The 18,474-nt window shown below is 45.9% G+C and overlaps 1 protein-coding gene across 9 annotated transcripts in view; it reads left to right on the forward strand.

Annotated features, from left to right (window-relative positions):
* TENM4 (teneurin transmembrane protein 4) overlaps positions 1 to 18,474 on the forward strand; it is a 472,503-nt gene that overhangs the window by 4,198 nt on the left and 449,831 nt on the right. For 4 of the 9 annotated variants that reach the window (XM_054974009.1, XM_054974008.1, XM_054974006.1 and 1 more), the window contains exon 2: positions 203 to 487. The exons of 3 other annotated variants lie outside the window; for them this stretch is intronic. In XM_054974009.1, coding sequence (XP_054829984.1) covers positions 203 to 487 — 285 coding nt within the window. The remainder of the gene's footprint in view (positions 1 to 202; positions 488 to 18,474) is intronic. 2 more of the 9 variants (XM_054974004.1, XM_054974005.1) reach the window with 1 other exon arrangement.

The raw sequence follows: 18,474 nt of genomic DNA on the forward strand, positions 1-18,474 counted from the left end.
CAACCAGGGAGAGCCAGTGTGGTACAGCAGATTGACAACCAACCTTGGAGGTGGGAGATGCGGATTCCAATTATCGCGCAGCTATAAAAGATGCCCCCTTTCTCCCTAAATGCGCGCTCTCGTGTGTCGACATCTGCTGGCGACGTCTCTGTTATCCCCGATACGAAAATCTTCTTCTTGTCCCCTCTCTCCCTTACCTTAGGGGCCAACTTTTCTCTGAGAGAACTGGGCCTGGAAGACGTGACGCCTCCCCATGGGACTTTGTACAGGACGGATATAGGGCTGCCCCACTGTGGCTACTCCATCAGTGCTGGTTCCGACGCGGACACAGAAGCTGATGGCATCATGTCGCCGGAGCATCCCGTGAGACTCTGGGGACGCAACACCAAATCGGGCCGCAGCTCCTGTTTGTCGAGCCGTGCCAACTCTAACCTCACCCTTACTGATACGGAACACGAAAACACCGAAACCGGTAAGAGACAGCAGGGTGAAGGGATGGTGGAGCTTCTTCAAAAGACATCTTGGTCTTGTTCAGTTCTGTTTCTTTCTTTAAAAAAAAAAACATTCAGTAGCCTGTTTTCTTGTCTTTGGAGACATTTGACTTCAGCATGAGAAAATGCAGCCGGGGAAAGGGAGGGGCGACCTTTTTTTTAATAGTGAAATGGCACGGCCTTTTGGTACAAAATATTCAGAAATGAACTGCTAAGGAGGTTTCCAGCATTGATCATGAAAAAAATAGGGGCTGTTAAGTGGCCTCGGGGCTCCTTGTAGGAGCTCTTCAGAGAGAAAAAAAAGCGTTTAAATTTCACCCTATCAAGCATTTCTCTGCTCTCTGTTTCTCTCTCGCTTCCCTTTATCTCTCAAACTGATATTCCAGCAGATAATTTCCAAACCCTTCCTGACCGGCTCCCACCACTTATGTAAATAGCCGTGGTTGCTCTCTGAGAGGAAAGAGGGCGACAGGGAAACATATTTTTAGAAACTCGTCTTTTATGAAACCTTGAAGGTCACAGGAATATTTTTAAAAATCTCTTCCACCTTCTCTCTACGGCTGCAAAGATGTCTTGTCGTTGCGGTGCTATCTACAAGTGGACCTTTTGGGTCAGCGGTTCTGTAAGAAAAGAGAGTGACGCATCATGTACAATTGTCGCTTGAACCTGCTGTGTTTAGGGGGGAGGAGTACCAAAGATAGAAGCCGCAATTGATGTGTGCCTTTACACCTTTAATTGAATTGCTACATTGCTGGTTTTCTTAATATAGACATGGTGTGTCAGCCACTGAGGATAAAGATTTTGTCTAGAAGATTCTTGTGAAATCTCTAAAGTGTTCCCCTTCCACTGTTTCCTACCATGTGGTTGTGACATATGGTGATATGTGGGGGGGGGGGGTCGGTTTGCAATTGTATATGAAGCCTTGTGACATGGTTTGGTCATATGCCACCTGCTGCGTTTTCTGTTTAATTTCAGTAAGTGATACCTATTAAGCTTCTGTTCAGAAATAACAAATATGTTACATGAAGGTATTTTTTAAAAATAATTAAAAAACAAAAGAACCAGCCTTCCGTGAAACAGGGAGTTGCTTTAGCTTCTATCTTCTGTGGTTTTGGCCCAACAATTTCTGCACATTCTCAGGTGATCTTTGAAGAATGCAACATTTGATTGCAAGGATAAACCCAGGGCTTTTTTTTCAGCTGGAACATGGTGGAATGGAGTTCCAGAACCTCTTGAAAATGGTCACATGGCCGGTGGCCCCGCCCCCTGATCTCCAGACAGAGGGGAGTTTAGATTGCCCTCCGCACCGCTGGAGCAGCACGGAGGGCAATCTCAACTCCCCTCTGTCTGGAGATCAGGGGGCGGGGCCACCTGCCATGTGACCATTTTCTCTGAGGGCAACCTACAGTTCCACCACCTCTTTTCCCAGAAAAAAAGCCCTGGATAAACCACTCCCCCCCATACACACACACACAACCTTGTGCATCTTGGGGGCTTTGAGCATTTCAGTGATCAGGTCTGGGAAGCCAAATAGGTTTGAAGTTGCACAATTTTATTTATTTATGTCATTTATAGTCCACCTATCTCACTGAAACTCAAGGCGGATTACACTGTATGAGATTAGTAGGGGAAGGTCGGTTGGCAGGATGCTGTGCTGTGTAAATCTGAACTATTTTATGATTTAAACTGGTATTAATTATTTAATGTGTTTTAATCATATATGGTTGTGATCTGCCATGAGCCTGCTGATGTGGGGAGGGCAGAATATAAATCGAAATGGGCCTGCCCAGGGGCCGCGTGCCTGTGGGGATGCGTGTGCGCGCTCTGTGCGCGCTCACCCCCCTCTCCCCAAAGGTAAGTGCCAGGCACCTGTCCCCCGCCAGGAGGTTGAGGGGGCCTGGCAACCCTACATCTGTAGTAATCTCACACTGAGATAGGCCCTCCCTACAGCCAGAGTTGCCAAGTCCCCTTACCCTCCTGGTGCGAGGGGGGACCTGGCACTTACCTGAGGGAACCTTATCATGGCCATGCAGAGTGCAACTGTGCTCCTGGCAGGCATGATGACATCACTTCCAGAAGTAAAAAACAGCCCAATCAGCTGTTCATGAACAAGCTGTTTGTGAGGCCCCATTCTAAACGAACAGGTGGTCGTTGCAAGCCTCGTTCGTTGCTGTTCATAAAGCCAGACAGTCTGGCACCTGCAATCAATTCCCTTGGCAACCGGAGTCAGGGACTGCCTGAACTCTGTGTGTGAACTCCTGCTGTTGCCCTGGAAACCCCAATCTAAGCCCAATTTAGCTTGATAGGCAGGTATTCCTTTCAAGTGCGGAGCTCCAAATTTGTTACAAGGGAGCAACGAGCAGCGGGGAGGAGGCTCCCAGCTATGGTTTTGCAGACAGTGAGGGAGAGACAGTTGCTGTTGGCATTTTGAGAGAGACAGGGAGAGTGCATTGGAGCTTGAAATTTCTTTGTGTGTGGTGGGATAGGGATCTACCTCTTCAAGTTCCAGGGCTGCTGCCAGACTCTGTGCCAAGCTATTATTTATTATTTACCTTTCCTGCTGCCTGCTCAGGTAAGGTTTCTGGGAGTGGTGCAGTAGGGATCTACCCCTACAAGTTCCAGGGCTGCTGCCAGGCTCTGGGGCCAAGCTATTATTTATGATGGGTACATTTCCTGCTGTCTGCTCAGGTAGGGTTTCTGGGAGTGGTGTGGTAGGGATCTTGATGGCTGGAGGAGGACCTGCTGGCCCCCACGAATAATGAACATGTTCATGAACAGGTCGTGTTCGTCAGTGTTCATTGTTCATTGTTCGTGGATGGCAATGAACAATGAACACCATGTTTGTTTTTCTTTCTGTTCGTGCCCATGTCTAATCATCAGTTGTACAGCTGGGGTAGGTTTGTATGCAGAAGATCCCAGTTGAATCCTTGGCACCTCCAGCTACTGGGTTGTGTGTTTGTGTTTTTAAAAGACTCCAGGGGACAGGTCCAGCGGAAGGACCTCTGCCCAAGATCCTGAAAAGCTGCTGATGTTCACATGTTCGAATGTTCACATGTTCGTGAACAGGTCATGTTCGTCAATGCTCGTTGTTCATTGTTCGTGGATGGCAACGAACAATGAACACCATGTTTGGGTTTTTTTTTCTGTTTGTGCCCATGTCTAGCCTTGACACCACAAGAAGCCTTGGATTTGCCTGTTAAAATAAACTACAATGGAACCAAGAAGCAACTTGAATATGTCAATCCACAAGTCGCCGGAGGAAAATCAGTCTACTTTACAGTTAATAGCAGCACAGCTTGCACTTTCTTGTAACTCAGTTGCATTGTGGATTTCTAAAGCTGCTAGCAAGTCGCCCGGAGAACCTTCGAGATTTTATAGGGGATGTATTTCAGCAGATGAAAATTTTTGCTTCAAGTAGAAGGGCTGAGTGCAAAAGAATATGACGAAACAAGGGAGCTTACCAGATACGTTTTTATCCGTCAATATTAATTGCCAGCTATTGATAGAAGTTATAAGCCTTTAGCTGCAGTCAATACGGAGTTTTATAAAGCTGCCATCAACAGCAGGTTTTATGGGGGCCATTAAAGCCCATTTTTCTCCCATCGAATGTTAACATCAGCAACTTTTGTTATGCTTCCTCATTAATTATGCAGAATAAATAATCAGTATCGAATTCTGATGGCCGTATATCCAGAACCTTCTTGGTAGTTTTATAGCTCCATGTTTGCAAGGTCTTTTTTTTTTTTAAGGAAGGAAGGCCAGGTTTGTTTTCTTTTCAGTGGAATCCTAAACAGAGTTATACTTTTTACACTTTTATAAATCCCTTGAAGTCAATGGGATTAAAAGGGTGTAACTCTACTAGTTTCAGATGGCCCTAGCTATGCTTACGTATTTCCTACCCCAATAGGTAGTTGATTCAAACATGCCTGAACATTGCTTGGTTATTGGTTGGCGACTGCATGCATGTGACACCATTGGAGGGGGGAAAGCCTTGTGTGTAGGGAACTCATTCCTTGGTGAGGGGTACGGTAACCCTTCTTTCACCCTCCATCCCCCCCCCCCGGTGGTGGAGAAGGAAAGTATGGGAATGAGCCTTCCAGGTGCGCTTCTGAGGTGGCACAACAACGTCATATGTCATCGCACCACCTCAGGAGCATTCTGGTACTTCACCACAGGCCAATTGGGACCCCAAACAGGCCAAATTGGGTCTATTTGAGGCCCAAGTCAGCCTGCTGTGAATCAGGCATGCCCCCTGCACCTGCATGGTGCCCTCACCGGAAGTGACATCACAGGAAGTGATGTCACTGCACAGCCGTGGGACCACATGCAAGAAGACAGTAAGAGCCAGGTCTCCCCCCTCCCACTGGGAGGGTAAGGGGACCTGGCAACCCTACTTGTGTGTGAGGGTATCATCAGTAGAGATGGGTACAAACAGCAATACGAACTAAAAAAACCCACGAACAACCCAATCAGCTGTTTGCGAACAAGCTGTTCGTGAGGCCCCATTCTAAACGAACAAGTGGTCGTTGCAAGCCTCATTTGTTGCTGTTCATCTTGCTGTTTGTCAAGCCAGATAGTCTGGCACCTGCAATCAATTCCCTTGGCAACTGGAGGCAGGGACTGCCTGAACTCTGTCTGAACTCCTGCTGTTGCCCTGGAAACCCCAATCTAAGCCCAATTTAGCTTGATAGGCAGGTCTTCCTTTCAAGTGTGGAGCTCCAAATTTATTACAAGGAAGCAAAGAGCAGGGGGGAGGGAGCTCCCAGCTCTGGTTTTGCAGACAGTGAGGGAGAGCCATGCTAGGCTCTGGGCCAAGCTGTTATTTATTACTGGTACCTTTCCTGCTGCATGCTCAGGTAAGGTTTCTGGGAGTGGTGCGGTAGGGATCTACCCCTTCAGGTTCCAGTGCTGCTGCCAGGCTCTATTATTTATTATTGGTACATTTCCTGCTGTCTGCTCAGGTAGAGTTTCTGGGAGTGGTGTGGTAGGGATCTTGATGGCTGGAGGAGAGCCTGCTGGCCCCCATGAACAACAAACATGTTCATGAACAGGTCATGTTAGTCAATGTTCATTGTTCATTGTTCGTGGATGCAATGAACAACAAACACCATGTTAGTTTTTCTTTCTGTTCGTGCCCATGTCTAATCATCAGTTGTACAGCTGGGGTAGGTTTGTATGCAGAAGATCCCAGTTCAGTCCTTGGCACCTCCAGCTACTGGGTTGTGTGTTTGTGTTTTTAAAAGACTCCAGGGGACAGGTCCAGCGGAAGGACCTCTGCCCAAGATCCTGAAAAGCTGCTGATGGTTGGATTAGGTGCTCCTGAATTAAATGGACTAGTAGTCTTGTTCAGTACAAGGCAACTTCATATATATTAAGTATGGCTCATTTGTTGAAAAAAATAGTTTGGATGCAATGTCTCAGTGGTAGGGAGCAGGGAGGGCAGATGCAGAGGAACACCATGGCAGCTGTGTGTTATGTGCTATCAAGTTGCCTCTGATCTATGGCGACCCTATGAATGAAAGACCTCCAAAATGTCCTATCATTAACAGACTTGATCAGATCCTGCAAATGGGAGGCCATGTCTGCTTTTATTGAGTCAAGCCATCTCATTTGGGGTCTTCCTCTTTTCCTACTGCCTTCCACTTCTCTTAGCATTATTGACTTTTCCAGAGAGTCTTGTCTTCTCATGATGTGACTGAAGTACGATAGCCTCAGTTTTGTTATTTTAACTTCTAGGGAGAATTCAGGCTTGAGTCGATCTAGTACCTACTTATTCGTCTATTCAGCCATCCATGGTATCCGCAAAACTCTCCTCCAGCATCACATTTGCAAGTGAATCAATTTTATTCCTGTCAGCTTTCTTCATTGTCCAACTTTCACATCCATACATAGCAATGGGGAATACCATCGTTTGGATTATCTCGATCTTGGTTCCCAGAGAGACATCTTTATCTTTAAGTATCTTCTCTAGCTCCCTCACAGCTGCTCTTCCAAGTCTCAATCTTCTGATTTCTTGATTGCAGTCTCCCTTTTGGTTGATGATTGAGCCAAGGAATAGAAAATCTTGAACAATTTCACTTTCTTCCATGGCAATTTCCATTTCCAACCACAGCAGCTAGCTACAGGATTTTAGCTGTGCTTTTGTTTACTTTTCATGTCTTGGGTACATATTTTGGCTGGGGCCAGGAGGTGCAAACCCTTGGGTCCAAGCTGAAGGGCTATCAGTCCTTGACTTTTATCCCTTTGCTCGTTGTCTTGAACTACTGGCCCATTGGATTCCAGACTGGTCCCAAGATACTGTTTAATTTTGCTGTCTCTTTTTGTATACTTAAATTGTATTTTATGCTAACGAAGTTAGAACACGTGTTTTGCATGCAGATGTTTCTAGGCTCATTTTTAATTAAAATAGTCTGACGTAGCAGAGCAGGAAAGGCCTGTTTTGAAGACCTTGGAGAGTCACTGCTAGAAAAGGGAGCTACATGGATCACTAGTTAATTCTTTATAAGGCAGCTTCATTTGTTCTGCCTGTGCATTTCAGGTATATTTCACACATCTTGGTCACTTGATGCCGGAATCACATGGTCAGCATGTACATGTGAACTGGCATTTAGTAGCTTGCTTCTTTTCAGGGCCGATTCTAGACGACTAACCGGAAGGCGCTTCATGCTGCCATGTTCCGGATCGCGACGGGGAAAACGCGAAATATCGCGTTTTCTTGCATGAGTTTGGCGCGACGTCGCGCCAGACTCGCGCAAGAAAATGCAATATTTCGCATTTTCCCCGGCGCGATCCGGAACATGGTGGCATGAAGCACCTTCCGGTTAGTCGTCTGGAATCGGCCCTGGTTTCTGGTGCATCAAAAGGATTGTAGTACGCTGTTGTCAGGAGGCTAAAAGGAGGTAAACTGTGTCTAGCTAATGACCATCCAAGAAGTTTTTGAAATTAAGGAACTGGCTCACTATAAGACAGCATCATGTATTCAGGAGATATTCCTGTTCTTTTGTATATAACTGTGATTCTTTATCTTAATTTATATCCCAGTTGTATTTGCCTAATTTTATTTTGTTTAAAAAACTGTTCTTGAGTCATACTGACCTTGTCGGTGATCTGTAAACGTAACTCAAATGCATCAGAGTAATTAACAGAGCGGGAATTTACTGTTTAATCTCAGGGTTACAAATTATTCATTATTTACCCCAGCAGTATTCGGCTGTTTGCTTTTTAGAAGAGCATCTTTCTGTCTTGCTTTCTCATTTACTTTTTTAAAAAAAACTTCTCACATTTTATTTGTTACTGCAGTCACAACAGTGCAATCATCTTGAAAAAATTAAATCAGGTATGTATGTTCAGTGAGTGTACGTGCTAATTCATACTCCTGTGCTGTTTTTTCAACTCCCTCTGTGGAGGCTCTGTGCTTTTGTATCTGTTGCGAGGAAGTGCCAGGACTTGCAGATCAGCCTGCTCTTATGCTGGAAGAAGCCAGTGTTTGAGTACCAGCGTCCTGAACACATCCTCGGTTAAGAGATGCTCTTCCACTGACTCACGGACCTCCCCATGAGGTCAGAAACACTGGCAACTGCTGCAATTCATTAGATAAACACCTATGAAAGCCTGTGAAAGAAACAGTTATGGCATTGGTAAAATGACATCGAGTTACAGCAGGATACATTGGTTCAGAACAAAAAGGATCACTAAAATTGGCATGGATGGGGCTCAGACATGACAATTTGTAAAAACACTTGTGTGTTTTCATTACTGCTGTTCCAAGTGCCTGTGGAAGATCCACAGTGTAGAATAGCTATTGACAGAATTAATGAAACCCAAAGCTTTCCAGCACCAGGGAAATGTCATGCAGCTTTATCTAGCTGGAGAGGCAGGCCTTCCTGTTCCAGTGTCTCAGTATTGAACGGACATTAAACTTGCAGGGTCAACAGTGCATGAAACACCGAGGGCCTTTAGCCACACATTGGGAAAGAGCAATAGTCCAATAACATCTATAAGACAAACAAAATTAGTGGTAGGGTAAAAGCTTTCGTGAGCCGCAGGTCACTTCTTCAGATACTTCATCGAACTGCACCGATATTATCACCAATGCACACGAGATAGCAATTATGCATGGACGTGCAATTTAAATATGGCTTGTGAAGAAGCTTTGCAAAACAGGATGTTTTCGTTGCTAGCACACCCGTTGACAACTCTCCCGGATCTCTGCTTCCCATTAGATGGAACTGGGTTCTTCGCGACGGTTACTTGCCTGCAAAAAAAGGATTGAGAAAATGCATCGGTTATAAGGACTATAACGGACTGTTCTAAGCAGGGCTTTTTTTCAGCGGGAACGCAGTGGAACTCCGTTCCAGCACCTTTTAAAATTGGTCACATGGCCAGTGGCCCTGCCTGATCTCCAGACAGAGAGGAGTTTAAATTGCTCTCTGCGCCACGGAGATCTGGAGATCAGGGGGCGGGGCCACCGGCAATGTGACCATTTTCACCGAGGACAATTTAAACTTTAAAAAACTCCCCCCTTGTTCCAGCTGACCCAAAGTGACGTCATTGTGCGGTCTTGAGTTCCACCACCTCTTTTCCCAGAAAAAAGCCCTGATTCTAAGTATATTAATTCTAGATATAATATTGATGATACCTACTTTGTACATTTATTGATAGCATTGGCTGGTCTAAGAGATATATCCATAAATAGGATTGTGTGGCAAATTTGAAAATTAAGGGTTTTCCCCCACTACCTGAAGGGATTTACTTAATAGTTGTATAGACGTACTATTCAGTTTTCACTGTTCATAGTGAAATATAGTGATTTGTTGTAGTCTCCTTGAATTCAGTTTCTGCTTGATTTGTGGTTTGTCTTATAGGTGCTACTGGACTATTGCTCTTTTCCACTGCTACAGGTAGACTAACACGGCTACCCATCTTGATCTACCACACATTGGGGGGGGTGTCATGTTTATAAAGAAATCTGCCACCAACTGAAGAGTAGCTATCACGTCCTGCATCTGTTTGCAGATGTTCCTTTTCTAGCTGATCTCTGAGCTAGTTGCCTCTCCTTTGGATCTGTGTACATCATGGCGATACAGTCAAGATCGCTCAAGACAAAGAGTAAAGAAATGTGTAATAATAGTTATTATTTTGGTCTGCCTGCACTTTGGGCATATGGCTCCTCCAAAAGATAGTTCATTAGCCTCCCAAAGCAGACCTGAACCAAACAGTACATCATCTTAAAAGGATCGGATAATGTAGTACATCTGTTAACTGGCTCTCAAGCATAAACCTGAGCGTGATTTTATTTCCTAGGACCATCTGCTTCCAAGCATCTCCAGTTACACAGACCAATCACACATGTCTGCATATACTTAACCGTGTGTGTGCGCACGCACTTGCACAGACTTAACATAAAATGTAGGGCTGGGCTTTTACCCCCTTCGTTGCTTTGCAAATGACGAATGAGCCCACCGTGGTGGTTCTTTCCAAAGATGAGAGTGGCTTTAGTATCTACAGCAAATCCTCCCCTTCCACACAGAAGCTTTGGTTAGAGATCTTACGGACCATTCAAGTGTGACAGTACAAATTTCAATACCCTCCTGGAAGAAAGCCACAAGTTGTTGTTCAATTCTATAGGCAGCGTTCTTCAGTACCAGCTCTTTTTGTTTTTTAATTGGTCTTCCGAATCGGTCTGTACCAGAGCTGTGAGTTTGATTCCTTGGTAACTGTTGATTCATGAAGATGAACCAATCTCCTTTTCCCTGCTTTCCCCTCCTGCTCTGCCTTTGTCTTCTGCACCACTGTTAAAATTTATGCTACCTCCGCACTTGTCGCTCCATGAAAAAACCGCTATGTGTTACATAGATGCTTCCTACAACAAGCAGTATGGTAACCAACGCACACTGGGAAACATTTAATCCAGTTGAACTTCTTAGGGCCAAAGTAGGTACTAGCAGATCTCTCAACTTTTTCTCGGGTTTTTAAAAAATTATTATTCAAATTGCTGCCATGGGATGATCGCGATCTGGATTGCAGCCAGAGAGGATAACCTTTCACTGCTAGACAGTTTCATCAATCAAAATCAGTGATTTGTGGGTCATTCGCAGCCTTGGAGATGAGAAAAATGGGCAAAGAGAAGGAATGTGTGGGGAGAGTCTTTTTTGAACCGTGAAACGGGGAGGGGGGGCTATGGAGCAGAGGTCACTGGGGGTGTGTGGGGTAGGTAGTTGTGAATTTCCTGCATTGTGCAGGGGGTTGGACTAGATGACCCTGGAGGTCCCTTCCAACCCTATGGTTGTATGATTCGGTGAGCTCTTTTTTTGTCCATACCTCATTCTCAGTCAAAACCAGCTGCCTTCCCTTACGGCTGCTGTTTATCTATTTAAAATCCTGGTGGGATCCATTCATGAATCTCCCAGCATCTCAACAAATTTGGCTCCTAAATGCATATGTTATGTGCATTTAAAGATACAATAAGTTTGCTACAGAAAATGTTAAATAACAACAATGTACAGTTGTCTGCCGCATAAAGGATAGCATTGTTCTAAAACTGTAAGCTCCATGGCGCAGGGGTCTATCTTGTTTGTTTGTGTGTGTAACCATGTAAAGCGGCATATGCCTCAACAGCGCCGAATCAGATCAAAATAAATGATAGCTGCGTCAATGTTGTCAGAATTATTGGGTCATTGGAGCATGGCTGGCACACTGGATTCTCTTTGTACACTTTTTATGAAGACTGTCTATGAAGGCATATCAAAAGAGCAGTTTTTCTTTTCCAGTTGGGATTTATTTCAACTCCCTTTCTGTATAGTACGTCAACATAAATTGCCTTCTTCGGCCAGGGAAACCTTTTACGTGGGTTGTGTGTATGATTTTATTTATAGTTAATAACAGAGCTTTTAACGTGTGTGTGTTACAAAGTGATCTCCCTTCCCATAGAAGTACTGATCGATAGCTGAGTTTAAAAAAATGGAACTCACCAGTTATGACTACCGATCAAAAAAAGATAAGACACGTTGACTTAGTGCGAGAAGGAAAAAGCCATGCAGGGGTTGCCAGGTCAAAATCCCATCCGTGAAAACTTTCCAAGGCATGGGTCATAATCAGAACGGTGAACCTGGATTCACAGAATGACGGCCAGTTGAACCCAGGTTCAGTACTCCGACTACAGTCAGTACTTTGGAAAATGTTGTGGCCACTTGTTCAGAAAGGTTCTGTTTTCACTGTCTGTTGACCTTGTCATTTTGTGGTTAAGTGATTGGACTGCAAATCAACGCTTTGCTGGTTCAAATCCCAGTACTAGCATGAGCTTTGCTTCGGGTAAGCCGCTCTGTTCCACCCAGCTCCCCAGCTGCATTGTGGGGATAATAACGACGACTTTGTTCACTGCTCTGGGTGGGCACTAATCTGTCCGGAAGAGCGGTATATAAGCACACTGTTATTATTACCGTTGTTATTATTTTTGAAGATTCCCCCCGCCCAAACATTTGGCATCCCAGTATAGACAACCACTGTTTTATTAACATAATTTTAGGCTGCTAATTTTTTTGCTGATTGTGTGGCTTGTTTTATGTATTCGTTTATTTATTTATTTTAAAGATTTCTATCCCACCTTTCAACCCAGTCAGAGCCACCAAGCTAACAGCTAAAAACAGAGCAGTATTAAATACATCATAAAATGAGTTAAAAAACAAAATACACACACACACATATATAGTCCCCTTATCCTCCTAGCAGGAGGCGGGACGTGGCACTTACCTTTTATGCTTCTTTGCACATGCGTAAAGTGCGCCCTCTCAGCAGGGTGCAGTGATGTCACTTCCGGGAGTGATGTCACCACGCAGGCTGCAGGAGTAGGGATGTGAACTTCGTGTTTCCAATTCAGATTTTTAACTCAAATCAGGCCCGATTTAGAAAGATTTGGGATTCCCGAATCGGCCCCAACATCACTGAGCTGATTCAGGAATCCCAAAGCAAAGCTTTCTGAAGCAATTTGTATTGCTTTGGAAAGCTTTGGGCAAAGTGGCAGCAGCTGGCCCGCAGCACCTTTCTAGCTGGTTGCATTTGCAAACAGCAAGAAAAGTTTCAAACTTCCCACCCACCCCTCCTCCCATCAGCTGAAAAAAGCAGCAGGGCGGGAAGTTTAAAAGCAACACTTTTCTTGCTCTTTGCAAACAAGAAGAAAAGCGCTCCTTTAGCTTTGGTGTGCTCCATAAAATTCCTGACTTTTTACGGAGCATACCGAAGCATTTAAACACCCGCATCCCAAAGCGGATTGCTGCTTTGGGATTCAGATTATCCCAAATTGTTTTCCCGCTTCAGGTGAACCCGAAGTAGGAAACCCAAATCTTTTTCAGGTGCACACTCCTAAGCAGGAGTGCTCCCACTTTCCGTGCTAGGCTGGCCCATTTGGGGCCCAAATCAGTCCAGTGTGTAGCACAGGAGCCCCCCACAGGACCTTCGTGATGACATCACTCCTAGAATTGATGTCATCATTCTGCGTCAGGTGCATGCCTGGGAGGCCCGTTCCCCCTCCTTTTCCCCCTGCTGGCCAAGTGACTGTTGGCAGGGGGCGGAGGGTGGTTATAGGGGATCTCCTGCCCCCATGGGGGATCTGGCAGCCCTACACAGAGAAAGATCAATTAAAAACACAGGGAAGTGAAAAGGGATTATTGAGGGAACACCAGATGAAACAAAAACATTTTATCCACCACTCCTTTGATTCAGTTGTAGAATTCCAAGCAGTTTCCATTTGGGCATAGAACACCACTCAGTCTAAATATTCCACTGAATTTTCAGGTAGGACGCTTTGGTTCGCTTGTCCCCAGAACACAAATGCACGGAGGATTCTTGGTTTGTCTCTGTAAATCAGTGACAGTGATGTATTGACAGCAAAGTGTCCAGAATCTTTAAACAGAAACGGGAACGCTTCCTGCTAGCGTGGAGCTCTTGTGCAGAAGCGTTCAGCCACTAAATGTCACAGCCGAATAGCTTCTGTGATACCATGATATCTTTTCATGCATTTGAAACCCTGTGATCTAGAAAGATGGCTTGACAGTGAGCGTGTCACAAATACGAGTGAGAGAGTTTTCTCAAGTTGATATCATAAGAACGTAGCAAGAGTGCTCCGGGATCGGACCAAGCATCTATGTAACTTAGCATACTGTTTTCTACACACCTGGGAAACCCAAAAATCAGGGCAAGAAGAGAGCAATGTTGAACAATGTTGCTGCCTCTCAGCAACGGATATTCATAGATCTGCATCTGTGCATGGATGCTCCGTTTGGCCTTCATGACTAATATTTATTTATTTATTTGTAGAAAAGAGCAAGGGTCCAGTAGCAATGATAAGATGAACAAAATTTGTGATAGAGTATGATCTACTTCACAACTCACTTCTTCAGGTCGTGGTAGGATATGAGCTTTCGTGAGTCACAGCTCACTTCTTCAGATACGGTGACTCAAAAAATCTCATACCCTACCACAAATTTTGTTATAGGTGCTACTGGACTCTTGTTCTTTTTTACTGCTACAGACAGACTAGCATGGCTACCTAGCTTGATTTATTTATTTAAAATAGTTATAAGGCTGCCTTTCTAGAGAGGATCTCAGGACCCAAGGCAAGTATCAACCATGTACAAACTATTTCATAAAACGAACATTAAAACAAGAGATATAAAAGACGTTAAAAACAATCTGAAAACATCCTATGTCTCCCAACCAACAGGTATTGCCATTTAGCCCAGACTCAGCCCTCGGGTCCCTGCTGCAACCAGTGGCGTAGCGTACCTCTAGAGGGTTTGGGCAAGGGAAGCCCTTGCATGGGCTCCCTGGCCCGCACAATGCATCACTAGTGACGTCATCACGCAGGATGTGGCTGCCACCATCCACTGCAGCCACCCATACCCTTTGGGTGGCTGCTGTTGCTGCTTGTGGCTAACAGCACTGCCAGCTCGCTAGGCACTCACTGGGCACTCGCTGGGCACCAAGAGCTGGCTGCCCATGAGCCACAAGGGGCAAAAGTGGTCTCCCAAAGGGCATGGTGGCACGGGGGGCTGCGGTGGAGCGGAGACTGTGCCATGCCCTTGGGGAGGCCACCCATGCTGCCCATGCACTGATGGGGCAGCCAGCTTGCTAGGAACCCAGCCGGCCTTCCTGCAGTGGGCCGAAGTCGCTGTGGCAGCATGGGCAGTCGCTGTGGAGGGGGGTGGCTGCATTCTGCGTGGCCTGCTGCAGGAAGGCCAGCTCGGCACCCAGCGAGCCAGCCGCCCCATCAGTGCGCAGGCAGCACGGGTGGCCTCTTGCGCCCCCCACAAATTTTGCACCCAGAGTGACTGTCCCTCTTGCCCTCCCCACACTATGCCACTGGCTGCAACTCTCCTAGCTAGCAGCAGGGAAAACCTGGGGAACAGGCCCAGGAAGCAAAAAACCTCCTGGGTCAGCGTGCAGTAGTTGCACTCCCAGCGGGCGTGATGATGTCACTTCCTCAAGTGATGTCATCACATCCAGCAGTGGGCATACTCCTACACAGGGGCCAAATTGGACCCTGTGAAACACAGGAGCGTGCTTGCAGGCACCCATGATGACATCCCTTCCAGAAATACCATAATCACACGTGCTGGGAGTGATGAGATTCCTGGTAAGTACCAGGTCTCCCCCCTCCTGCCGAAAAGGTAAGGGGAGCTGGCAAACCTACATGTTACTGTGCCCGTTTCCTATCCATTGGGATCTTCCCTGCCCCTTTTTGGACTGCAGAGGCTGCCCGATGAAGAGTTCTCAGAAACTCAAAAGCCGAAGTGTGATACTGTGCAATATTAGATCCAGAGGAGTTAGCCGTGTTAGTCTCTAGTAGCAAAATAGAAAAGAGTCCAGTAGCACCTTTAAGACTAACCAACTTTACTGTAGCATAAGCTTTCAAGAACCACTGTTCTCTTCGTCAGATGCACCTGACAAAGAGTGCTGTGGTTCTCAAAAGCTTATGCTACAGTAAAGTTGGTTAGTCTTAAAGGTGCTACTGGACTCTTTTGTACCGTGCAATATTGTGGATGGTCCTAAGAATAGCTGAGTTTTGCTTTTGGGACTCTTCTACTGCCCAACCTGCAATCTTTGTTTACTTGAGAAATATTACTGATCTCAGCTACGTTCTTTCCCCACAACTCTTTACGGGTCATCTTATCAATATGCAAAAGGAACTGTTGATTATTGATTAGGCCTAGCTCCTTCTGAGGTGATTTCTTATACCAGCTCAATATCAACGGCTCCAAAGCTGAGAGTTGGCCAATAAATACGTACTGTGATTGACCTTAGATGTAACCTTCACACGTATCTTTGTGGCAAATCAAAAGAACTTGCAGCGGAGCTAATTTGGAAGACGTTTGCTTTTAGCGCATATTAACATGTCAAACAGAATCCCATTTAATCAGGGAAATTGAGGGAAAGGCGCGGCACAAATCGTACAACTGATGCTCCGGCACGCACGCCCTTCTGGCCTTGTGTATCAGGCTTCAGGCTATGTGTTATTATTCATTATTTGTTTATTTCTCAAACGTCTTTTGGAACTTGGTGCTGTACATAGAGTACTAGACACAAACGCTGCTTCTATGCTTACCATCTAAGGTCAAACCAGAGACAAGGGTGGAAGGTCTGTGACCCTAACTTAGAGCGTTTTTAAAATTTGATTATCTGGAATGTGAACCTAATTCAGATCAGAACAGTGTAAAAGGGAAGGGTGAGGGGCTTAACCTTCTTCTCTATAGTGTTTTTTTTATCTGAGGTTCTGCTATTTGCCAGTTTGGTGTAGTGGTTAAGAGTGGCAGGATTGTAATCTGGAGAGCCAGGTTTGATTCCCCACTCCTCCGCTTGAAGCCAGCTGGGTGACCTTGGGTCAGTCACTTAAGAGTGGCAGGATTGTAATCTGGAGAGCCAGGTTTGATTCCCCACTCCTCCGCTTGAAGCCAGCTGGGTGACCTTGGGTCAGTCACTTAAGAGCGGCAGGATTGTAATCTGGAGAGCCAGGTTTGATTCCCCACTCCTCCACTTGAAGCCAGCTGGGTGACCTTGGGTCAGTCACTTAAGAGCGGCAGGATTGTAATCTGGAGAGCCAGGTTTGATTCCCCACTCCTCCACTTGAAGCCAGCTGGGTGGCCTTGGGTCAGTCACTTAAGAGCGGCAGGATTGTAATCTGGAGAGCCAGGTTTGATTCCTCACTCCTCCGCTTGAAGCCAGCTGGGTGACCTTGGGTCAGTCACTTAAGAGCGGCAGGATTGTAATCTGGAGAGCCAGGTTTGATTCCCCACTCCTCCGCTTGAAGCCAGCTGGGTGACCTTGGGTCAGTCACTTAAGAGCGGCAGGATTGTAATCTGGAGAGCCAGGTTTGATTCCCCACTCCTCCGCTTGAAGCCAGCTGGGTGACCTTGGGTCAGTCACAGCTCTCTCTGAGCACTCTCTGAGCTCTCTCAGCCCCACCCACCTCACAGGGGGATTGTCATGAGGATAATAACAACACTGTATGTAAACTGCTCCGAGTGGACGTCAAGTTGTTCTGAAAGGTGGTATATAAATTGAATGTTGTTGAGTTGTTGCTGGGATATGTGTTTCAGTATACCTACCATCCCCTCACAGACCTGATCTTATTGGGGGGGGGGGGCCATGCACCAGATAATTTCATTTTTTTAAAAAAGATATGTGATGTCTATTCATGGAACTGGTTTGACTCTATGGAGACTGAACACAGAGAGAAAAGGCAGAGGTGGAAAAAGGCAGAAGAGAGTGCTCAATTGCACGTTGTCAGAATGGAGAGGTCAGTTTTTTAATCCAGCGTTTCAACGCTCCAGATCCTCCGTCCCGCAGGAGCAGAATTTCTGGAAGCTCAGTGAGCTACAACATAAGGGGGAGAGGCAAGGAAGTTCCGTTTTGCTGATGGAAGCACTTTCCGGTAGCAGAAACTGATCTCCAGCCCCGTAAACAAAGGAGGCTCAATTTAAGAAAGTGTTGAAGTCTGCATGTGCAGGGACAGACTGCCAGTAGGGACCATTGCTCCGTGGTAGAACATATTTTTGCATGTAGATGGTTCAGTCCCCGGCACCTCCTGACAAAGTTTCTCATGCTTCAAGCATCTGCCTGCAGATCCGCAGCTAATCAGAGCTGACAGTACTGGGGTAGACGGAACAGCTTTACGAAACAGCCATGGCTCGGTGCCAGTTGCAGCCCCCTCTGTCGCCCCTGAAAAAAGGATCAAGTAAGATGTGATGTGAAAGGCCTTCGCTTGAGATCTCAAGAGAGCTCCTGCCATTCAGAGGAGACGGTACGGAACTTGATAGACAAATGGTCTCACTTGATATACAAGGCAGCTTCATGCAATTATATAAAGAACAGCTGCCAGCAAGATGGAGTTGACTTAAAGAACCAGTGTGGTGTAGTGGTTAGAGCAGCAGGCTAGGATCTGGGACAGTCAGGTTTGCGTCCCTGCTCTGCTACCGAAGCTCAGTGGGCCCATCGCACATTCTCAGCCAGCCTATCTCGCAGGGTTGTTGTGAGGATAAAATGGAGGAGAGAAGAAGGATGTAAGCCGGTTTAGGTCCCCATTGGAGACAAAGGCATGGTATAAATGAAGTAAAATAAAACTAAAGCTTTACCATTGCTGATCAGCCAAACAGGAATATTGGATTTGTTCTACAGGTGGCTCTCGGTTCGAGTTGGAGGAGGGTTGAGCCCTGTAAGCTAACCTGCCTTCTAAAAACTCCTCTGGCATGCAGACCCGTTGATAAAGAAAGTGTCCCCTGGATACAGGGAAGCAGAAAACTGCCAGTGGGTTAATCAAGAGGATTTTTACTGGCAAATTGAAATGGCCAACCTCCGCCTGGAGGTTAGCAACCCTAGATCACAGTGTATTGAAGCTTTGGGGATAGGAGAGGGTGAAAGATGGAGATCCCTGCCAATGCTCAGCATTCATCAGCGTATGGTAACATCCTCATCAATTTATCTTGGTTTTTAC

The sequence above is a fragment of the Eublepharis macularius genome, chromosome 3 (genome assembly GCF_028583425.1).
Source record: "Eublepharis macularius isolate TG4126 chromosome 3, MPM_Emac_v1.0, whole genome shotgun sequence".
Lineage (NCBI taxonomy): Eukaryota > Metazoa > Chordata > Lepidosauria > Squamata > Eublepharidae > Eublepharis > Eublepharis macularius.